The sequence below is a fragment of the Typopeltis vanoorti genome, chromosome 1 (assembly GCF_054136105.1).
Source record: "Typopeltis vanoorti isolate ZY-2024b chromosome 1, IOZ_Tvanoo_1.0, whole genome shotgun sequence".
NCBI lineage: Eukaryota > Metazoa > Arthropoda > Arachnida > Uropygi > Thelyphonidae > Typopeltis > Typopeltis vanoorti.
This window is the reverse complement of record NC_143549.1, coordinates 138,487,017-138,512,196: the sequence shown is the minus strand read 5'-3', so window position 1 is coordinate 138,512,196 and position 25,180 is coordinate 138,487,017. Positions and strand designations below refer to the sequence as shown.

General features: G+C 34.2%; 1 protein-coding gene across 1 annotated transcript in view; it reads left to right on the top strand.

The window, feature by feature from the left end:
* mof (males absent on the first) overlaps positions 1 to 25,180 on the top strand; it is a 154,020-nt gene that overhangs the window by 74,412 nt on the left and 54,428 nt on the right. The window contains exon 5 of the mRNA XM_090399455.1: positions 6,888 to 7,052. Coding sequence (XP_090255581.1) covers positions 6,888 to 7,052 — 165 coding nt within the window. The remainder of the gene's footprint in view (positions 1 to 6,887; positions 7,053 to 25,180) is intronic.

Here is a 25,180-nt window from a genome sequence, read left to right as displayed (position 1 = left end):
CTTGATGATTTACATATTTAGCACTCATTTAAGATGATTTGGTAATGCATTTTGTTGTCACCAGACTTGTTGCTACATGGAAAATTGATACTAGTATTGCAATCATTGCTCTCTACTCTTCATCATCATCATCAAATTCCTGCCATGTACCCTCAAGGGGTGTACAGGATATGATAGTACTACATGAAAAAATTACATCATTACTAACTTCCTATCTACAATTTTCCATCAAATTAGTCTGTTACTTGTCAAGACTCCAACATTATCAGAGCTTATATTTCTAACGTCTAAGGCACTTTGTCCGTATCAATCCACCTATATCGTGGGCTTCCTCTGGGTCGTTTTGCTGCCAACCTGGCAGAGAACACTTGTTTAGCTAATCTTTCTTCACCCATTCTGTTTAAGTGACCATACCACCTGAGATTAGCTCTGCTAACGCATTCCTGGATGCTGACAATGTCAAGTTCTTTCCTAATATCCTCGTTTTTAATATGATATTGCCATTGATGCCACACCTCTAATCTTTCTCAGGACTCTCACATCTGCGATCTCTAGTCTTTGGTCAAGTGTTTTACTTCTGACCCAGCTTTCAGATCCATAAGTTTAAAATTGGTTTGAACACTGTCTTGTATACAGCTAATTTACTGTTCCAACTAATTTCTCTCTTATTCCATATGAATTTATTCAATTGACTTCCCACCATACCAGCTTTGCTGATTCTGTTGTCTATTTCTATATTGAATTTACCATCTTCACTAAAAATCGTGCCTAAGTAGCTGAAATGTTTTACTTGTTCCACAGGTTCTCCATTCACAACACAGCTGACATTTTCAATGATTCTTCCTATTTTCATTGTCTTTGTCTTTTATTGCTGACCTTCATACCATATCTATTACAACAGTTATTCAATTTAGTCAGAGAATCTTGCAGACTTGTAGCAGATTTATTTAGAAGTATAACATCATCTGCATAAAGCAAAGAGATGACATTAATATCTCCAATTTTGATATCATTTAATACCACTTTCCTTCATAATGTGATCCATATAGATAATGAATAACAGAGGGGATAATGTACATCCTTGTCTGACACCAGATTTAACATTAAACCATCTTCCTGTACTTCCTTCAATTCCAACTGCTGACTTACAACTCAAATAAAGACTAAGTATTGCTTGATATAATGCCCCATTGACACCATATAACTGTGATGTATAGAATAGCTTCTCTCTTGGCACCTTGTCATATGCCTTTTCCAGTCACCAAAACTTAAATACAGATCTTTGGATATTCCCATGCTCTCTTGACTATTTGTGTTAAAGTGAAAATCTGATCCTCACAGCCTCTATTTGGCCTGAATCCAGCTTGTTCTTCACCAAGCTTCCCTTCCACAATCCTTATCAACCATTACTCAAATATACTTGCATAAATCTTACCAGGAGCACTCAGTAGAGAAATACCTCTGTAATTTTCATATTCAGTTTTATTTCCCTTTTTATGTATGGGTACTATGAGAGCTCTACTCCAATCATCGGGAATTCGTCCCTCTGTCCAGGCTTTCTGAACTATGCAGTGCAGCCACTGTAAGACTTTTATACCACCATACTTCAGCATTTCTGGTGAAATATCATCTACTCCTGCTGCCTTTCCACATTTCACACCTTTGATGGCTTTTTCTACTTCGAGTATGGATATGTATTCCTGATTGTATGCCTGTAGTGTTTTTTTACCACTGTGCTTTCACTGCTTGTTTCATTTAGCAATTTTTCAAAAGTAATTACCCTACACTTCAAGGATATCTTTTTCTCCTGTTTTCATATCACCTTTATCATCTCTAACCTCCTTTTACAACACTCTTTCCTCCATTTCTAAGCTTCTTCAACAACCTCCAGAGTATCTTACCACCTTCTTTGTATTTATTTTCTATATTCTTGCCAAAGTCCTCCCATGACTTTTGTTTAGCTAGTTTTACACAGAGTTTAGCATTCTTGCATTTGTCTCTGTATTCTCTAAGAGCACAAGCTGACTTATTTGCCAGGAACTTTTGATAGGCTTTCTTCTTTTCCTTCACAACCTCTTTAACTTCCTATGTCCACCATGGAGTTCTAATTTTTCTATCCTTGCAGACAACTTCACCACATGCCTTTCTAGCTGAATCAATCAGGGCTTTCTTCAAGGCTTGCCACTGAATCTCCAAGATTTGATTCCTGTTCTCAAACTCTTTCATTTTTTCTTCAATAATCTTTGTGTATTTTAGTCTACAGTTCACATCTGAGAGCTGCTCAACTTTTATTTGCTTTAAAACTTTCTTACATGTTATGCTTTTCAATATGAAATTCAATTTTATTCTGCTCAAGACTAAATAGTGATCACTTCCAATTTCAAATCCTCAGGTCGAAAACATCACTATCAACAATAACATAGTCAATGAGACTTTTTGTATTCCTTGCCTCTTCTCTCCATGTGAATTTCTGCATATTTTTATGTTGGAACATGGTGTTAGTAATAACTATTCCATGTCCTGAGTAGAAATCCAACAGATATTTGCTATTATTATTAGCTTTGCTCTTTTCTCCAAATTTTCCCAAATTTTTGTATATCTCACAATCATTTCCTACTCTGCTATTTATATCCCCAACAAGGACCATATTTTCTTTTTTCATTATGCCAGTTGCTTTTTCTAAAGCATCAAAAAATTCCTCTACTTCTACCTTAGTAGAACCTTCTCTGGGACCATAGTTACAAATAAGTCTCATTTGTCCAGTTCCCCATTCTCATATTTGCCCACATTACTCCACTTGAGACTGCCTGCCATTCAAGAAGATTAGCCTTGTATTTTGTGTTGAATACTATGGCTACTCCTTCTTTTCCTTGATTGTTATTGCCTGAATATAACACTTTGTATTTATTGCTCAGAAAGATGTCACCAGTTTTTGTCTTTTTTGTTTCAGTCATCCCTTTTATGTCGATCTGGTACTTATCTAATTCCTCAGCTAGCTCCATTTCTTTGTCATTCAGGCTTCTTATGTTGATAGTACCGATCTTTAACTCTGGTGATGTTGAGTTGGGGGGGGTGTTTTCAGATTTGTTTCTGTAGCTAACTTTTCACTGTTCGCCCTGGTTCCCTGGCGAAAACAACAGGGGCCTTGTTTAACCGGGCGAAGCCCCAGCTGGAATGAAATTTTGTCATGTTGTACCATCATTTTTTATTTTGGTTTAACCAATAAGAATATAATTTGGTCAGCTAAATCCCAAATTGCCAGCCCATCCTCGTTCATTCACTATCCAAGTAGATACCCAACAGGGTGCACCACGAGAAGGTGAGGATTGGATATTAGGTCAGAAGCTCTGGTTGGTTCTCCGCATTCCTTTAAAGACTATGTGGAGGTCTCCTCTCAGTTATACTGCTTTGACCCTTAAGCATTACTCTTACTGGACTCAAATCATCTAATATTTGCAGCACTCTCTCTCTCTCTTTCTCTCTCTCTCCCTCCCTCCCTCCCCCCCTATCTTGTCAGTCCTTTCTAAAAATACTGTAGTTTTTACACCAATACCAGTTAGTATATCTGCTTTTGATAGTCTAGTCTCACTAATGCCTACAATCTGGGGCCCCACTGCATTCACTAAGGCAACAAACTCTACTCCCTTTGTTTCTGACACTCCTGTTATTCATGTACAGACAATGCTATCTCCAGACTTTTTTCTATATGCTCTCCTCTCTAGTCTGAATGACCCAGTTGGACAACTTTCAGATCCCTGTTCGTATCTAATGCTCTACTTATACAGATATTCTTATATACACTTGATAAGTTTGAAACAGACATGCACACAATTATCCTTTTCTCATAATCACCTCCATGATAATGCACATTCATAGCATTAACAGAGTTACATAACTTGGTCATTCTTACATATAGATTCTCACTATTCCTCCCATCATGATCTAGTTTCACTCACTCTCTATATCGAGTCTCATTGTTTTTGATTTACCTCAAGCTAGACTCACACTTCACTATGTAGGCATTCAGAACCAAACTCTATGAAATAAGCTGGTTAATCATTATTCCAGGAGTGTCTTATGTCTATAGATGTGTCACAGGCCAGTTTGCCTGTTCTGAGGGAAAAAACCCTCTACCTTCATATGAGACTTGCTAGTTGAAAGAGACCAGATAAAGATTCCTCACATCATGGACAGGAATTGAGCCCAGGTCTTTCTGACCAAAGGGCTTTGTTTATACCGACTGAGCTACAGAGGCTCAGTCGGTATAGATGTATAATATTGATTTTATTTTATTCTCATATTAATAAATAATTTCTCTAGACTGCTGATACTAAAAGCATTCAAGTGCAGGCCATCCCTTTTTATATAAATCTATTCTTCCCTCATACTCACTCCACACACACACACACATCAAATCATTTGCTGTCATATCCCTTCTTCTTAATTCATTGTTACCCATCTAGGTAATCCACTAATGATTTTCACATTCACACTCTTTATTCTTGCATCTTCAGCAATCCTTTCGTATCCTCTCTCTCATGCTGAACTTATCACCAGAAATAATTTCTTCCTACCAGAACTTCCATCATCTCTTTTACTTTTTTTGTTTCTATTTTTCGATTACATTCATTACATTTTTCACCTTGAAAACTCAAAAGTAATAACATAGTCATCAGTTGTATATTTTATAATTGAATCTGCATGCTATATCCTTTTTATATTCAACTTTACTTCTTGATTGTCTTTTCTTAATATAATACTGCTTCAGTGCATGGTTGTCTCTCCTTTTGCTGATTAATTTGCTTGTCCTTCCTCTGCTCCTCTAAATGCCTCCCGACTTTTTGTAATTTCCACATCATCTGCCTAATAATTTCCTTCAATCTTGAAATTTCTAAGATTAATTTATCCTGATGTTTCTCTTCACTGGGACAAACCTTCCTGTTCTCAAGTTTACTACTCATGTTGGTATTCCATTTGTTACTGCTGTATTCTTGTGCATTATTGGCACCATATTACTGCACTACTTAATATTACAATATCTCAAAAAAATATGTTAGTTAAATATGACTATGATATGTTAATAATCATAGTTCTTTGTCTTTTTATTGCTGATTTTTTTTTATACCAGCTTTGTTAAAGCTGCATAAAAAATTTAGTAATTTTTATTCAATTTAGTTAAAGAATCCTACAGATTTATAATGGCATATTCAATTTAGTTAAAGAATTCTACAGATTTATAATGGGTTTATTTAGGAGTATAACATCATCTGTATAAAGTAAAGAGCTGAGATTAACATCTCCATTTTTGATATCAGGTTTAATGCCACTTTCCTTCACAACATGATCTGTATAGCTGATGAATAACAGTTGATATAGTGTAGCAGCTGTTATTCATTAAATCTGATTTTACATCAAACCATCTTCTAGTATACTTACAAACTCATTCGTATCAAACACGCTCGAGAGGTCTTGAGCAAGTAGCTTGGCTTTGTAAAAACCTAATTTGGGTGGTTAATCCTTATTTGCATGCTCAGTTGCATGTATTCCGTTAGCCAGTTTGTCTTTTTTGCAGGAGGTAAAGCCAAAGTTTTTAGGAGTAAAAACCCTGCCACCTCCACAAGACTGACTAATTCACCTGTATTTGAAAAGCTTGATGGGAGGATTAAAATCTAGGTCTTTCCAGCCAAAGGGCATCATCATATGCATTATGAAGACTCTCAGCCAAGTGTGAATTCTCATGAACAAGTTACTCAGGTCGGTATCTATACAGTATAGCTAATTCACCCTAGAACTGTTTTCTAGCATTGGCAAAGTTTTAGCCTTCATGAGTTTTCATGTTACTAAGTGGTGACAGTTTGTTTTGTATCCTTGAAGCACAATTGATTTGTCTTTGGTCATTAGTTGGTCAATTTTTGCCTGTGATGGCATGTTATTATTTGTGCTGATTTCTTTAGAGATTTTAATAAATTTTATCATGCACAATGTAGTAAGACTAATGAGGCTGAAATAATAATTGCTTTTCTCAAAAATAGCCCACGAGAGGCTGAATACACTTGTGACAGGGTTTATATACACTTCTCTAGACATCAATAAGAAAGTGGTGTTGAAAGCAGAGTTTAATTGTGAACTTTATTTCTTCCTTATTTACATGTAGTTCACTTTCCATCATCCTGAGTGTCAATCACTGGCCTCTTATGAATAAATTATGCATTATTTCAAGATATTGGAAACTTTCTGATTATTCAATTTAACATCTTTCACATTCTCTTCCTCTTTTCTCTCTCTCTTAAAAACGCTTAAAATTGAAAGGTGGGAAATTTCTCTAACTATCAAAATATTTGTGCTCTCGACATAGGCTTATATCCATAAGCCTTTTTTTTTTTTTTTTTTGTAATAACATTTTATGCATTTCATTTCATTTCTCCCGCTTTACCAAATCTTGATGTTAATGTACCCGATTAAGTTTCTGGCAGTGCTGGTACATGATGCACAAATCATATCAAAAATACCACTGTGCCAACTGTTTACAGCAAATGAGACTGCCAAGATCACACTTAAGTACACTGGTGACTTCTTGCTGAATTTAGAGGCCTCTGCTTTTAATATCACTTTCTTATTGGTGTCTAATCCTTTAATAATAATCTCTTTTTCTCCCCTCTTCATACATCCTTTTCCCAAAGTGTGTATATATGTAAAACTTGACATGCCTATTTGTCAGGTGATAACTAAAGGATCTGAAGAGATAGAGACAGGTCTTAAATTTTTAATAGAGCATAAAACATTTTATTGTGGATCTTTATTATTTTAATTAAATTATGGATTTTGCTGTGATATACTTCAAAAAATTTTGAAATTTTATCATTTATTTGTTTTTCTTTTCATAACAGATAACTAAGGTAAAATATGTGGATCGAATCCAGTTTGGAAAATATGAAATTGATGCCTGGTATTTTTCTCCATTTCCGGATGAGTATGGGAAACAGCCAAAGCTGTGGATTTGTGAATACTGTTTAAAATACATGAGGCTAGAAAAGACATACAGGTATCATCAGGTAGGATTCAAAGCTTGTGATACTTTATTTTATTATTATCATCATCAGAGACTTCCACTGAGGCTATGCTTCACCCACATTCTTAAAATCATTCACTTATTCAATTCATTCAAACTCATTTGCACTCACCACTTTAGCAAGAAACTGTTCCACTCAATTACTACTCTTTGAGAGAAAAATCTAGCACTCACTCCCCTTTCTTACTGCACATTGGCTCTTGTCATATTGGTTCTTGTCATATTACTCTTCTTTCTCCTGTTTACCATTGTCTCTGCAGCCAACCTACTTTTTCAATCTGTTCTTATGCGCTATTGAACATCTATCTCCTTTCGGGTCCTTTCTAATATCATTAATGTATAGATTGAGTAACAATGATTCAAGGACTAGTCCCTAGGTCATGCCACCACCATCATTGTCATAATCATCAAATTCCAACATGTGCCCTCAAGGAGTGTACAGGATATAATAGTGCTACATTAAGGTACTTTTTCCTGTATTATCAGTCCACCTATATCTTGGTCTTCCTCTGGGTCTTTCTCCTGCCAACCTGGCAGAGAACACTTGTTTTGCTAATCTTTCCTTTCCCATTCTGTTTAAGTGACCATACCATCTGAGATCAGCCCTGTTGACAATGCCATTTCTTTCCTAATATCACTGTTTTTAAGATGCTATTGCCATTGATGCCATCTGTTCACGCCCCTAATCTTTCTCAGGACTCTCATATTCTGCAGTCTCTAGTCTTTGGTTAAGTGTTTTACATCTAACCCAGCTCTGATCCATAAGTTAAAATTGGTTTGAACACTGTCTTGTATACAGCTAATATAGTGTTTGAAGTAATTTCTCTCAGAGCCTGTGTAGCTCTGTGGATGTGGCATTTGCACACCGCGGCGCTTGGCCGCACGAAGAAAGACTTGGTTTTGAGTCTAGTCGGCAACTAGAGGAAATTTTTCAAGCCTTTATTCGACCGGTTCCCGAGTTAGTCGATCTCTGGCACGGGTAAGCGGGTTTTTCCTCCCGGAAACTCAGGTTTTTCATCCCGTAAACTCAAGAAAATCAACCGTAGAACCCACATTATTTCAGACATTAAATACGAGTGTTAGGGACCACGAGATGGGCACCTGTAGAGCCGTCTCTCTTCACTGCGTGCTGCTTAATTAGTGATAGCTTGGGCCAGCTATCTCTGATTGGGTACCAGTGGAGATTGAACTGCCCACTCAGTCTCCAAAAGTTAGATAGGGCTTAAAACGGCCTCACCTACTCCCTATACATACGGGAAGAATAAAAAGGCATTAGCTGATTTTTTTTTTTTTTTTTTTGAGTAATTTCGCTCTTATTCCATATAAATTTATTCAGTTGACTTCCTACCATATTGATTTTGTTGATTTTCTTGTCAATTTCCATATTTAATTTACCATCCTCACTAAAAATCATGCCTAAGTAGCTGAAATGTTTAATTTGTTCTATAGGTTCTCCATTTATAATGTATTTGATATTTTCAATGCTTCTGCCTATTTTCATTGTCTTTTTCTTGTTATTGCTGACCTTCATACCATATTGGCTGGCCTGGTTGACCGAGTGGTTATCATATCTGCTCTCCAGCCAAAAGGCTGCAGGTTCAAATCCCATCGTGGGCGTGAATATTTGTGATTGTCTGTGATAATACTAGTGGTGGTAGTTGGCGGTAGATGGTGTTGGTGTGGTTGCGGTCCATTGTAGTTAGTGAATTGAGTGGTGGAGAGTTGTAGAGTAGATGCGATGCCCTCCCTCAATGAGTCTTTGAACTCCCTGGAGGTGTCTAATAATAATAATAATAATATCTATTACGACAGTTATTCAGTTTAGTCAGGGAATCTTGCAAACTCGTAGCGGATTTATTTAGAAGTATAACATCGTCCGCATAAAGCAAAGAGCTGATATTAACATCTCCAATTCTGATATCATGTTTAGTACCACTTTCCTTCATAATGTGATCAATATAGATAATGAATAACAGAGGGATAATGTACATCCTTGTCTGACACCAGATTTAACATTAAACCATCTTCCTGTACTTCAATTCTAACTGCTGACTTACAACTCAAATAAAGACTTAAGTATTGCTTGATATGATGTCCTACTGACACCATACAACTGTAGCGTTTTGAATAGCTTCTCTCTCTCTTTGCACCTTGTCATATGCCTTTTCCAGATCGACAAAATTTAAATACAGATCTTTGTTATATTTCTGTGACTTTTCAACTATTTGTCATAAGGTGAAAATCTGATCCCGACAGCTCTATTTGGGCCTGAATCCAGCTTGTTCTTCACCAGGCTTCCCTTCCACAATCCTTATCAACCATTTCTCAAATATACTTGCATAAATCTTACCAGGAGCACTCAGTAGAGAAATACTTCTGTAATTCTCACATTCAGTTTTATTTCCCTTTTTATATATATGGGCACTATGAGAGTTCTACTCCAATCATCTGGAATTCATCCCTCAGTCCATGTCTTCTGAACTATGTAGTGCATCCGCTGTAAGACTCTTATACCTCCACACTTGAGCATTTCTGGTTGAATATCATCTACTCCAGCTGCCTTTCCACATTTCAGGTTTTCGATGGCTTTTTCTACATCAAGTATGGATATGTATTCCTGATCAGTGTTTTTTACCATGCTGTCACTGATTGTTTCATTTAGCAAATTTTAGGGCATGCCACGGTAACCTTAAATCTGGCTGATTCATCCCCTCCCCCCATATATCCAAGTCAGTAGTTCATATTCCAATCCTGTATTCTCCAATTTACACCTTTTGTGATATTCTGCAAAAGCTTTAGCAAAGTCTAACAGTATCAAAATGTATCCATTCCCTTTATCCAGCTCAGCTGTAATATTATTATAACATGTGACCAAATTGCTCAGACATGATCTCTCTTTAGTAAACCCATGTTGTTCCTTGCAAAGTATAGCTTTTTTTCAATCCACTTCTGTGTGTGAGTTCTTATCAACTTCTCTAAAATCTCAATAAAATTCCTAATAGAAAAATACATATGTATATAGATATACGTATATATAAGAAAGTTAGGAATTATTAGAGAGGTGATTCAATAATATCACGTGGGTGGGAGGGAATAAATGAAGATCATCGGTCCATTTGCATTTGGATGACAAATTTCTTTATGAAGAAATTCTGTAAGGAATCTACTTTTGTATAGAAGTTTAGCTTTCTTCCTCAAGGCTGTGCATAATAGAGATAACATGTTCAGCCAGGCAAGACTGCTCAAGTTCATGGTAGTGTATAGAAGAATTATTTTCTTCACAATGGAAAGCAGCAGATCTACTTGATTGACTGAAATAAAATAAGTCACAATAGGGAAGAATCTGGTAGACACTTGAGAAGTGAAGTGGAGTAAGTTTATCCTTAGGTAAACATAGGAAGGTTGAAATTTTCCTGCTAGGATTGAAATGATGCAGTGGGATCTCAGAACTTTTGCAGTGCATTCTGTTATTCCTTTAACTTAAGGAAAAGGAATATCAGAGATTTCTTCTTTAGAGAAGGAGGCAGAGAAACTAAAACTATTAAAAGCTTTGATTATGAAAAACTCACTGAAACCATTTTTTAAAAAAGCCTGATTTGATTAATACAACTCTTATAGTAATAAACCCTCTATAGAGCTTAAGGTATGAGCAATATAATAAAGTCTTGATAGTCTCAAGGTTTTGACTAGCATAATGATGTATTGTGGCATGGATATTATGGTCGGTAGGGTTTTCCTCCAAAACACCAAGAATTACAGACTATTATCTAGTTGACAAAGAATCAGTAAATCTACAATAGCTAACTGAATGTTTTTTAATTCTTTCTCTAAAGTAAACTGAATCCTAGGATGAATCACATTTGTTTTTGAAATGGAGAACTATTCCCATACCAAAAATGTTATCCACACATAAATACAAAATTAATAACAGAAAAATTCAAGTAAAAAGATTATTTAATAGTATAATTTTCACCTGTGTGTCACAGGCATCTTCAGTACATTTTAAGCTAAAATTAAACAATAACTGACAATTCCAAAGAGCGCCACCTAAGTAGCTAATGTAAGATAACTAAAAAAAAAAAAATTATATATACAATAAAAAGTTAAGAAAGATTAGCTGATTTATAAAGTACTATCTCCCATAAAGGGGATAGACGTAAATCATGAGATCTGTTTAAGTTAGGAGAGTGAAGTAAAGTTTCACGTTTCTTTATAAAGCTGTTCCATGAGGATCTGACTTTTGTGAAGGACTCTTGTCTTTTTCCAATGAACTCTGTGTCTAGTGATGATGGCACGTTCTGCAAGTCCAGACTGTTCAGGTTCAAGGTATTGGTGTTCTTCTAGCCGAATAGAGTCAGATCTTCCTGTTTGTCCTACCAGGTGTCTGGTAGATACCTGGATAATTAAGATGTGGAAGCTTGTCCTTAGGAGAAGTGAGAAAGGTGGAGATTTTTCTGAATGGTCGAAAGGCAACAAATATATTCAGTGGTTTTAAAACTTTTGCTAATGTTCACTAATGCCTTGTACAATAAGGGATAGGAATGCGTGTTATTTCTTCAGTATTTGAAGAGGAAGACATATTAAAACTATTCAAAGCTCTTTTGATGAAAGAATTCTTATATCCATTAGATAGAAAGGAAGAAATAATATATTGCAGTTCTTTCTGTAATAGATTGTCTAAAGAACAAAAAGGAGCGTGCCCGATGAACCAGTGTTTTAATAGTTCCTGCCTTTTGACTGGGATGGTGATGAGATTCAGCATGGATATAATGACCTGTATGAGTCTTCTTTCTATAGACTGAGAAATGTAGGTTACCATCTGGTTGGCGAAGAATTAAAAGGTCTCAAAAGGCTAACTGCTTATTTGATTCTACTTCTTGGGTAAACTGGATCCTTAGATGAAGTGCATTTAACTTAGAGAGAAACTGTTGAAGTTCATCAGAAGAGCCATTCCATCAACATATCTGAACCAATGAATAGGTCTGGGTGAAATGTTGTCAAAGATACATTGTTCAAAATGTTCCATGAAAATGTTGGCGATAGCAGGAGAAAGAGGATTGCCCATTGCTGGTCCTTCAATTTGTTGCTACAACTTATTAAAGGAACATTTGTAAATAAAGAAACAACATCTAAACTGATCATGATATCCGAAACGTCCAAATCAAGATCTGAAATTTTATTTTTGAAATCCAAAGTATTTTTTATATAAGTATCAGTTCTTCTAGTTGAAGAAAGAAGTAAATTTGATAAAAATTTTGAAATTTTACAAGTGGGACAACCTATACAATCTACAACTGGCCTCAACAGAATGCCTGGGTTATGAACTTTCGGAAGACCATACAATCTAGGTGGACGACCGAAGAAGGTTTTAAGTTTTTACTTTTGATCTTCATCCCATGCAGATATATTATCTATAAGAGAATTAAGTCTCTTCGATTGACTCCTGGTAGATTCCGATAAGAGGCCTATAAGTAGAATAGTCACAGAGTAATAGACATTTTTCTCTCATATTCCTTCCTATCTTGAATAACTACAGCCTTCCCTTTGTCAGCTTTTGTAATAATTAATTTATTATTATTCTTCAGTGATTTCAGTGCTTTAAATTTAAGTAAGAAAGATTAGGACAAGGAGGCTTGGCATTAAAAAGAATTTTTGCACATTAAAAACTTAATGTGCAAAAACAGCCAACCTGTTGGCTGTTTTTTGGGATAAGGATCAAATACCTCTGTCTATGTTATGAAAAAAAATCCATTAGGGGCACCTTATTCAGCACAATGGCAAAATCATGTCCTTTTGATAAAACAAAACATTCACTGTCTGTTAGTGGACGTCTGGAAACATTGATAATTGCTTTATCTGTATCAATAACATTAGTACTGGATCTAAGCAGACTGACCAGTGATTTAAACTTGCGTTTTAATTTATCACGAGAATCATTAAAAACCTTTAGGTAAGAATTCGAAGATATACGCACTATAGTGGTAAAAGTTTCAGCCATTAAAACAGATTCTAGGGCGTTCTTGATGTCCATAATTTCTCTATTTAAGAGGGCTAGAAATTTTTTAGTTTCGTGTAGCTGATAATTTAAAAGAGACTTACTAGCTTTTAAATAGATCTGATGAGCTCTTTGAGACCTAAAAACTTCTTTTATTTTACTTATTGAATATAAGACAAACACCTGTCTTATATTCAATACCTTGAACTTTGAACAGTCTGGACTTGCAGAACATGCTATCATCACTAGACACAGAGTTCATTGGAAAAAGACAGGAGTCCTTCACAAAAGTTAGTTCCTCATAGAACGGCTTTATAGAGAAACATGTGAAACTTTACTTCGCTCCCCTAACTAAACAGATCCGATGTTTTACATCTATCCCCTTTATGGGAGATAGTACTTTATAAATCAGCTAATCTTTCCTAACTTTTTATTGTATATATAATTATTTTTTTATTTCTTTTTTTAAGTTAAGAAATTTATTGACATTTTTAGTTATCTTACATTAGCTACTTAGGTGGTGCTTTTTGGAATTGTCAGTTATTATTTAATTTTAGCTTGAAATGTACTGAAGATGCTTGTGACACGTAGGTGAAAATTATACTATTAAATCATCTTTTTACATGAGTTTTTCCATTATTAATGTTGTATTTATATGTCTGCTCATGGTATTGCCTTATTAAAATTTATCCACACATATGTATCTCGACCTAAGTTTAAGGGAAAATGTCATTGAAGAGATGATTTTCAAGTGTTCCATAAAGTAGTTAGCAAGTGTAGGAGAAAGAGGACTCCCCATTGCTCTACCTTCAGTCTGAAACAAAACTGAAAAGCTTGAGAATTTCAGAAGGAAAATCTTGTTGAAGCAAATCAGTTATATTTAAAGTAATATTTGTGAAAATATAGACTTTATTTAAGCTAATCATAATATCTGAAAGACATAAACAAATTTTACAAATTTTGTTTTTAAAATCAAAAGAGTTTGATTTCCCTTTGAAGGTAGATATGACTTAGAAACTATGCAACACCATATAATGTTAGAAGATGAGTGTAGATGGTCTTGCATTTCTTCTTTATCTTTATGCTAACTGGAGGCATTATCCATCAATTATCCCTTCTATTACCCGTACTATATTCTATTACGAGTAATAGAAGATTACCCGTTTCTTCTATTTTTGTCACAGGGTCCTATGTTCCCTCTTCCATTCCGGGTTTTGGACTTTCCTGGTCTACCAATCTGTCTTGCACATCCTTTGTACAGACTGGCAGATTTGTTAACTTTCACCTTGAAGAACATAAGAACCACATCAGTGATCATCTATATTGTAATATGTTTGCCTTTTGTGCCTTCGTATATTTTTATTTGTATATACTGTATTCACTGCGTTTTATATATATCTTGTAACATACATACATGTAGTGCCCTCTTCTTATATCTATCTTAAATTTATCTCATTTTTTTTTTACTCAAACATATATCGCTCCACCTCTAATTTCTTTCTATTCTGCCTTCGGTGATTCTATGTTCTTTGCGCCTGAGAGCAAAGGAAATTTATATAGATTTATGACTGCACCACCTTGCCTCAATATGGTACATTAAATATGATACCTCTGGTAGATCTCAATCATGCAATATTAATTACTTCTTAGAACATTCACAGTCATGGTCTCTTAACCTTATTTTCCTACTCTAATGATTTCCCGCTTGTAAGCTCGAATTATTTTAGATCAATGCATTGCAATAAATAAGATCAGGCGACACTCTTTAAGAAAATTCAACAAGCATATTTAATGATCACTAATTAAAGAAATGTACAATACAAAGAGAAGAGCAGGGGAACTGTTCTCTGTTAATGTCAACTCAAAATTCATGCAACTACCTATATATCTTTTACAACAACTTTCTTTAGTTATTTGAATAGTTTATATTACTTTCCTCAACTTTATTCTCAATATCTACTTCTATTTGCATCAATATACCAACACGACATATATATATATATATATATATAGCAATCAATCCTTATCAATAAAACACAACTACCTATATATCTCTTACAACAATTTTCTTTGGTTATTCGAATAGTTTATATTTCTTTCCTCAACTTAATTCTCAATATCTACTTCTATTTGCATCAATATACCAACATGACATACATACAGCACTCAATCCTTATCAGTAACACACAAGGTAATTTCCCAAAATTTCTCAGTCAGTTTGCAATACTTTCCTCAGCTTAAATTTCAATATCTAGTTTAAGTACATCTCTATCAATATCAAGCCTTATAATAACAATCAATCATATCAACAATAAAACTTAGATATTATACAAATGTCAGATTACCTCCTAAATTCAATTAGCTTCTCAGGAATTAGCTATACTCGTATATACATGCATTACCAATTTCAATCTTAAAGGGCATATCAGTTATTTTCTGGCTATGGCTATCTATCATATGAATCTTATCAGTTCGTTAAAACTTCTTACACCACATAATCTTATAAGATACAATATCAGACTCACGTGAACAGTCCTCCTCTTTGATGCACCCTTTTCTTCTATTTTTGTCACAGCGTCCTATGTTCCCTCTTCCATTCCAGGTTTTGGACTTTCTACCTCTGGATCGTCGGAGAACCAGCAGCTTCGTCAGGTCGGCAAGCAGGATACGAGGAACGATTCTCTGGCATTGAACACTTGGTCGAAGGGTTATGATTGTCGGGCATTCGCAGACTCGGCTGAGTGGAATAGCACCTGGACGGTTTCGTTTCTCCTTACATATTCGCCTCTGGACATCCACGCTCCTTGACTCGAACGACTTACAGTTGATTGACCTTCGGACTTCTCCACGTCTGGGCAGAACCTCCCTTGTTCCTTTCTGTACATGTCGATGCTGGTTGTCAATCCCTGATCATTCCCCAAAACTTGCCTTATATCCTTCTCAGTTTCCAAACCTTGGATTTAGTTTTGGAACCCCCCCCCCTTGCAATGTCACGTGATAGCATGTTCTGGAACTTTCGCCGTCTTCTTTCATGTTCCTAATCCGTTTTTGTCGGCCTGTGGAAGTCACATTTGATTCTTGCCATCCCTTTCTGCACTGACCTTGAAGTCCACCTGCGACTGAACATGTAAACAAGAATCGAACGGCCTCCCAACTGCATGGCCTTGCCCTTGGCGTTATCAATTCTACATGTTTTGTTTTTTGTAAAGAGTAAGCTAATCCCCGTTGTGCTGTACATATTCTGTATACAATACTAAATAATAGCATAAGAGACATATTTACAAGTTTTCTGAGTTTTTCCTTCCTGTAAAAGGTTGATGCATTAACCGGACAAAAATTCATACTGCATCGAACTTTTACAATATGGCTAGTCAGGACTGGCACACAATTCTCTGGCAGTTCTTCACACAAGATTAAATGGAAGAAGACAATCTTGCTGCTTAAAAGTTGCTATAGGTGAAACCATTTTTAGGAGTATTGGTTATGGATCCCCTCTTCCCCCCAAACCTCAACAAATATGGCCGCATCAATTTGACAAAGGCCTGGGAGACTATCATTCCAAGATGATATTTAACCTGACTTTTTTGAATTAACTTCATTTTTATCTGGTCCCTAGAAGGCACCTTGATAGAATGTTAGTTCCTTTTTTGTTGCAATCTGAATTGTTTCTACAGCTAATTAATGCTGCATAATTACCACATTTGTAATTTTGTGCTCTGAGAATGCTGGTTGGAAATCCAGCAAAAAATATTAGTGAGTTCTGTAAATTATTTATTTTCCTGTGGGATTGTTTATGATGTGAGGCATTGTGTAAATAACAACCAACACCTACCAGCATATCTGTATGTGAACGAGGTACAGGATGATTGTTTGACATAAAACCGTGTGTGTGATTAATCAGCTCTTTACTTTATGCAGATGATGTTATACTCTTAAATAAATCCAGTGCAAGTCTGTAGGATTCATTAACTAAATTGAATAACTGCTTTAATAAATTTGATATGAAAAATCAGCAATAAAAAGACTCTGAAAATAGGTAGGAACATTGAAAACATCAACTGTATCCTAAATCTGTAGAATAAGTAAAATGTTTCAGCTATTTCAGCACATTTTTTTTTTTTTTTTGTGTGAAATATGGAAGTTGACAACAGAACAGAGCTCATATGATATTCAAACCAGTTTTAACTTTTATGGATCTGAGAGCATGGTTATAAATAAAATGCTTGATTAAAGACTACAAATAAGAGAGTTTTCAGAAATATTAGAGGAGTAGACAGATGTCATCATTGGTCGAATTGTATTAAAAATGAGGAATGAAAAAACTTGACATTGTTAGCATTCCGGAATGTGTAAACAGAGTTAATCTGAGGTGGTGGTACAGTCACTTAAATGGAATGAAAAAATTAGCAAAACAAGTGTTTGTTGCAAGGATTACAGGAAAATGATCCAGAGAGAGCAAAATTTAGTTTGATTGATACAATAAGAAGTTCCTTAGAAAATGAAATAGAAAATCTGATAGAATTGGAGTCCTGATAGATAATAGACTAATTGGAAGAAAATTGTTAATAGGAAGTTAGTAATGGTGTAAACTTTTCATGTAGTACCATTATAATATCTTGTAATCCTCCCTCCTCCAAATGATATATATCAGGAATTTGACGATGATGATAATGTATCTTGTTCCTTGGGTGTTGTTCATACAATGAAGCACAATATAAATGTGGGCTCTCATGATCCGTCTAACAGCAAACTTGGTAATCAGTAAAATGTTGCTCACCAAACCATTATTGTCTGCTCAAATCAAGGTCTTTTAAAGCATAAATATGATCACATAAGAACTGACTGTTCTCAATTGGATGTTACTTTTCTACAATTTAACAGCATACACATTTTAAGAGAGTGTTCATTGCAGACATTATTAAGAAGTGACTAATGGTTAGTATTTGTAAAACTTATAGATAAAAATATACAGAGTAATTAATTTACTTTATTATAAGGACATTTAATTACTCCTGTATATTTTTATATATAAGTTTTACCTGTGCTAACCATTATTCACTTCTTAATAATGTTATAAGGACATTGTCAGAGAGAGAGAGAGAGAGAGAGAGAGATGATGTTCTTGTAACATCACTGTCATTATTGTGGCCGAGATGTAAGCAGTAAATGCATGTTGTGTGACTTGCCAATTTTGAACGTTGATCTGCTGATCATTTATTTTCTTTTCTGATGATGTCTTAATAATAACGAAGAAATATATTGGAGCAATTAATTAAATACAGTGCTACCTCGCTAATCTGAACTAATAAAAACCGTCCTCGTTCGGATTAGCAAATTTTTCCCCCGAGATACAATAACAACTAGTGTTTAAGACCAAAATAATCAGATTCTAATGGTACATTAATTTAATTCTGTAAATAAATGAAGTAACTAATAGAAAAAAAAACTACTGTACTGTAATGTAAAACTTAAAAAATAATACAGTACACAAGTTTATTTTAGTAAAAAATTGAGCTTGTATGTACTTGTATTGTTGAGGATTCTGATTTAATAAAATTGCATAGTTCAGTACATTACTTATTTTGCATAAAAATATCACTTTTATACACAACACAACAACACAAAAAAAAGTTTCACAAAATAACACAAAGTTTTTATTTCTTTGTAAAAAAGGTCACTGATTTTCTTTTGCTTCTTGAAAGCTAATCTTTTTTCGAATACTTCTTCTCGGAGCTGCATTAGCAATAAAATTTTGTGGAATAGCATATCATTCTGCTTAGCCCATTCTATACACATATTAAAACATTCCGTAACATCTATTTGTGAAATTTCAACATTTGGATTTATATTTTTAACCAAACTATGCACGTTTTGAATTTCCTCTTTTTGTGTATCACCGTAGTTATACTGTACCGTAATAAAATAAATAATAATAGTTAAAATAATAATTATTAAATAAAAATAATAATACACAAAATAATAAATAATACATAATAAATGAAACTTTTTTTCCTTTCAAACCACAGTTCAGATTACTGGAGGGTTTGGACTACAGAGGTTCAGATTAGCGAGATACCACTGTATATATGTTTTATATATCTTGACATGTATTCATTTTTTAAAACAGTAACTGAATGTATAGTAAATACAGTAGATTTCTGATAATTGAGGCATCGGTTAATCGAGACAGCTGTTTATTTGGGACAAATACTGAAGAACAGAAACAAATCGAGGATATAACACAAAGTTGCCTCGTTTATTTGAGCCACCTTGCTGCTTTACCAGGACAGTGGCTGTAGATAGTGCACGTGTAGTGAGTTACATAGAAAGTGTTACAGAGAGTGTTATTTAGGCTCTTAATTGCATTTAATAACTGTTTTGGATAGCCTTAGTCTTTTATTATACACTGCTCAAAACAATTAGGGGATATTTTAGTTTCTGTCGGATAATTATAAATTTCTGCAAATAATTATAATTATTAGGTACTTTATACATGAATAAATATTTCTTACTTATGGATAGGTTGTAATTGATGAGATATTGTTTAAATAATCGATATTTATTACAAAATTAACAAATTATACATTTTAGTGTGAAATAATTTTACCAAGAATAGCCAAAATGCTTTTGTTAATTTTTAATTGGACGTATGGTCTCCATTAATAGCCAAAACAGCGTGATTGCATGGAGCAGATAAGATGATCAAACAGTTCTTGTGGGATATTTCGCTACTCTTCTGTGAGAGTAATTTTGAGCTTTTGAAGCAATTATGGTGGCACCAGTTGAGCAGAAATGCGCCTACCTAAAGCATCCCAGGCATGTTTGATTGGATTACAATCCAGTGAACAGGCAGACTAGTCCATTTGTTCAATACTTTCTTCCTCAAACCACTCTTGTACCAAATTTGCACGTTGTGGTTTTTTGCGCGGTGTGGATGAGCATTGCCATCCATAAAAATGAATTCTTGGCCAATTGCAGCAGATATGGACGAACTATAGGTTCCAAAATCTCATCACAATACCTTTTGAGCTGTTAAGGAACCATTTCTGATAAAATAGAGATCAGTATGACCACTTGTACTTATTCCAGCCCATACCATCAAACTCCCACCTCGATGTTGGGCTCTTTCACGAACAAAGTGTGGATTATTTCTTTTTCCACTTTCATGCCATATCAAGATACATTGATTATCTGGTTGCAGACTGAACCTGGACTCGTCACTAAAAAGTACACAAGCCCAATCCTCATTTGTCCAATTGCAGTGTTCTTGTGCCCAAATTCTTTGGGCTGTTTTGTGATTTGCAGTAAGTGGAATACAAACCATTGGTCTTCGAGCATGTAAACCTATGGCATGAAGACAATTTCGAACATTTCCCATCTCCAGTGATTCCAAAGTCACAAAATTACACTTTCAGATACACGACACACTTGAGCAACGATTTGCTGCGTTTGTCCAGCTTCTAATCGACCAATGGCTCTCCAAGCCATGGATTCTGGGATATCATGTTGCTCTGCCATTTTTAACAAAATAATGGGTGGTAGGTGACACAAGTTTACAATTGAAGTGACAATTATGCACTGTGGAAATGAACGCAACAAGCCACACTTTTATAACTTTATAATTTACAAGAAAGCCAAAATATCCCCTAATTGTTTTGAGCAGTATATTCTATAATTTTTTTTCTGTTAACTTGGTCAAAGGCTTTTACATAATCTATGAATGCTAGATAAGTCTGTAAATTAAATTCTCGTCTTTTTTCTGAGTAGTTTTAGTGTGAATATATCATCATTGCAACTTGTACCCTTCCTAAATCCAACCTTCCTCTAATAACAAACTATCAACAATAGTGGCAAGTCTTTTATTCAAAATTTTACTATATAATTTATATGCTGTATTTAATAAGCTAATATCGTCTGTAAATTTTGCATACACTTCTGTTTTCCTTTTTAAAAAATTATATTATTTTATCTTTTTTTCATGCTTGGGGTATATTGCAGTAATCCAATAACTATTTAACAGGTTGAGGAATCTTATTTTAAAAGAGATATAACTATACTTGATTAACTTGAGATAATTCCATCTGTTTCTGCTGATTTTCTATTTTTTGTTATTGATAAAGCTTCTTTGAATTCCATCATCTCCAAAAAGTCTATTCCTGTATTACTTACATTTCTATTTCTTCAAAGAGATAGATTGTACCATAGTTGTTTGTAATGTTGTACTCATTCTTCTTTTAAGATTCCTGATACCTTTAATGAAATTAGATGTATTTTGAATTCATTTATGATCTTGCTTTTTTTTTTAGAATACAAGATTGCATCGTTAATTCCTATATTAATTAGTACTAAGTTAATTAGCAAAATGCAAATACTTGAGAAACTTTTTTTAGTGATGTATCTTTATTTATAGGATTTTTCCCTTTGTAAGAATATTTGTCAATCGTATAAGCAATGTTTTGGTGGCAATGTAGATCATTTTCAATGTTGTTAATTTTTGTTAATCATATAAGCAATATTTTGGTGGCTATTTAGATCATTTTCAATAATAAATTTAGTTTAATCCTTTATCCAAGTGTATGCAAACAAAGTTTGAGCCTGAAGTATCTTCAGCACTGAGGCAACTCGTAGTAAAAGTGGACCGAGCTCTCCAAGATACTTCAGGCGAAAACTTTATTTGCATACACTTGGATAAAGGATTAAACTAAATTTATTATAGTCTAACCAAGTGGAAAATAAACTTCCAACATCTTTCTCTAAATCCAGAGTAATTTAATAATAAGGTGGTACACTTTTTGGCAACTCGTATAAGTAAATATGACCTCTCCATTGCTTCTGTCTTAGTATCACCACTTCTGGGTCTGGTTCCCACTGACGAGACCTCAATAAAGGTCGAAACTGGTCCGGGTAGTGACTCTTCCCTCAATGCATGTCTGCAAGGAGATGTGCTTTGCATTATGGGAGATACCGAGACAAGGAGTGATGAGAGCTTGATCCACCTTTGCTACGAGTTGCCTCGGTCCTGAAGCTACTTCAGGCGCAAACTTTGTTTGCATTCACTTGGATAAAGGATTAAACTAAATTTATTATATTATAACCAAATGGAAAATAAACTTCCAACCTAGATCATTTTCAATATTACTAATAAAACTGTCCTAAGAATCTTGGTGAACTTACATGTTTTTTGTCATATTTATTTTATTTCTACAAGCTTCTAGTGATTCTGTTTGTTTCTGCAAGTGTGACTTGTAAACTTTTTGTTTTTCTTCTATAGCTGTTGTTATTCCATCATTCCAAATTTTCAGTCCTTTTTTTTTTCTTTTGGTCTTTGTTTTTGTCCCAAGAACGTCTTCTGCCGTATGTTTCATTAATTTGCTTATATTTATCCATTCTTCATTTATGTCACAAGAAACAGGAATTTGAGATGAATACTGAATCAGTCTGTTTTGATATAGATTCCTAATACTATCTTCCTGGAGTAGGTAAGTTTTGTAGTTTCTTTCTACATTTTTATTTTATTTAGATCCTTGTGGTTTTTGTGATTTCCATTTTGCTTGTATTGCTATTTTTGAGACTACCAGATAATGATCTGAATATATATCATTGCCTCTACAACTTTTGTGTCTCTTACGTGTGAAGATAGCTTTTTGTTGATGATTATATAGTCTATTAATGATTGTAGTCCTCTGGCACTCCAAATATATTTAGGGATATCTTTTTTTCTGAAAAATGTGTTTGTGATTTTTAATTCATAAATGATGAGAACTAATATAAAACACTCATTTAACCTACAAATGCTCATGTTATAGATTAATTTTCTGTGCTGAAAGATAAACTTCAACACCACACTCATTTTCTATTAGAGTAACTATATGAATGAGTAAAGCATGTTGCAGTAAGCAGTTAAAATGAATAAAGTAGATGAAAATTAAAAGAAACTATGAATGTATTATTATATAGTGAAACCTGTTGAGTATTCATAACTAAACATAAACATGTAACCACAGTACTTAAATTACACAGGCCTGCAAATTTCGAATCATGAAAAGTTGTCTGGAAACTATTAACTGTTTCTGATTTATTTTTGACCACTGATTTCAAATATCTCTTCCATTTTTCTCTATCACATAAGGATTTTTCACAAAATGGATCTCAATATTACAATAAAATAGCTTTAAAACGCATTATATTAAGTAAAATAACAGTATTTAAAATTTTCCGTAAACATTTTTGGAATGAAAGTATTGGAAAAAATTCTTTTAATTAAAGTAATTAAAGAGCTTCTTTTTGAACTTTTTCTGTGAAATTCTTTTCCCGAGTCTTCTCTGTGCAACATCCAGCAATAGTCTGCCATCACTTTGACATTCCACCTGCCCTGATACCTTCTTTCCATCTCAATGTCTTGGTGGAATCGCTCTCCTTGCTCTTCGCTGACAGTTCCCAGATTCTCAGGAAAGTAGTCTAAATGAGAGTTGAGAAAGTGCACTTTTAAGCTCATGGAGCATCCCAAATCCTTTAATTTCTGTGGCATGTCTTCCCCAATCATTTTATAGTTGGGGTACTTATGATTTCCTAAAAATTTGGTCACCACCTCTTTCAAAGCTTTCCATGCTTCTTTTTTAATAGTTGCCATTTTTTCTTCAAACAGTTTATCCTTCATAAGTTTCCTGATGTCCGGACGAATAAAAATGCCTTCTTTCAATTTTGCTGTAGATAATCCCAGAAATTTTGCACAGATGTATTTAAAACACTCTTGTTCTTTCAACAAAGCCTTGACAAATTGCTTCATCAATCCCAGCTTTATGTGAAGAGTCAGTAAGAGGATTTTTTCCTGAGCAACCAAAGTTTCATGTAACACATTTTTACTTCCAGGTTCTAACGTGACTCTTTCTGGCCATTCCTTCTTGATCTCGACTGTCCCACTCACACAAAAAGCACAGGTATTTGGTGAATCCACTTTGTTGTCCCAAAATCATAGATATGACTTTAAGATCACCACAAACTGTCCATCCATGATCATTGTACTTAAGTTGGCTAAGAATGAAGGCTAAATTTTCATATCATTCTTTCAAATGCATGGAATGTGCTACTGGCACTGAAGCATACTTATTGTAATTATGGAGAAGCAGAGCTTTGAGGTTTCTTTTTGAGGAATTGATAAACACCCTCCAATCAATGACTTCATATTTTACATTGAATTTGCTTGTCAGTCCAGGAATATCACTACAGTAAACTTAAACTAAATCACCTTCCTCTGAAAAGTAAAGAAGAAAATTTCTTTCTGTCTGTGTGTGTGTGTGTGTGTGTGTGTGTGTATACACACCATGAGAAAGAAGTGCCAAGAGCTAACAAATTCTTTTTGTTTAGTCTAGAGTCCAGCAGTTCTGCAGATTTCTTAGAAAGACCCGAATCCCTGACCAAGTCATTTAAATCAGTCTGTGTTCAGGTGAAAACTTTCAGAAATATGATAACCTTAGTAGTCAACGACTAAAGTTCAACTAAAGAATCACACAAGAAAATGTAAATGTCTGTGACAACAGGAAAGTCATCCATTAACTCAGTGAATCAGATTCCAAGTAGCCACCTGCACTTTTATCTGCATTCCTCTCTTCCTCTCCTATCTTAAGAATGAGAAGTTTCGTGGAAATTTCTTTATTTACCATAAAAAGGCACTTCAAAAAAAGCACTTATACAACTAATTAACTGTAAATAAAGGAGAATGAAAATAAATACCGATGCACTGAATTTAAATCCAAATACTACTAATAAAAACGATAAAATCAGAAATTGGGTAAAATTAATGGATGGAATTTTTTAACTATTTTTTTCTGAATTCAACACCTGAAAATCTATAAAAAATCAATTATTACTTCTCAGACAACTTTTCCATCACAGCCCTGTGTTATTTAATTAGTAAATATTTCATCCTAAGTATCTTATGACATCATCAGTACAGTAATTTTAAACAATACTAGAAATAACATACAGTTAGTGTGCATGCTTACAATGGAATCTCACTATGCATGCAGTAGCATGTTATAGAATTAAATTAAAATATATCTGATAAAAAATAAATTAGATTAAATTAAAATAAAATAACATACATAAATTTATTTTAC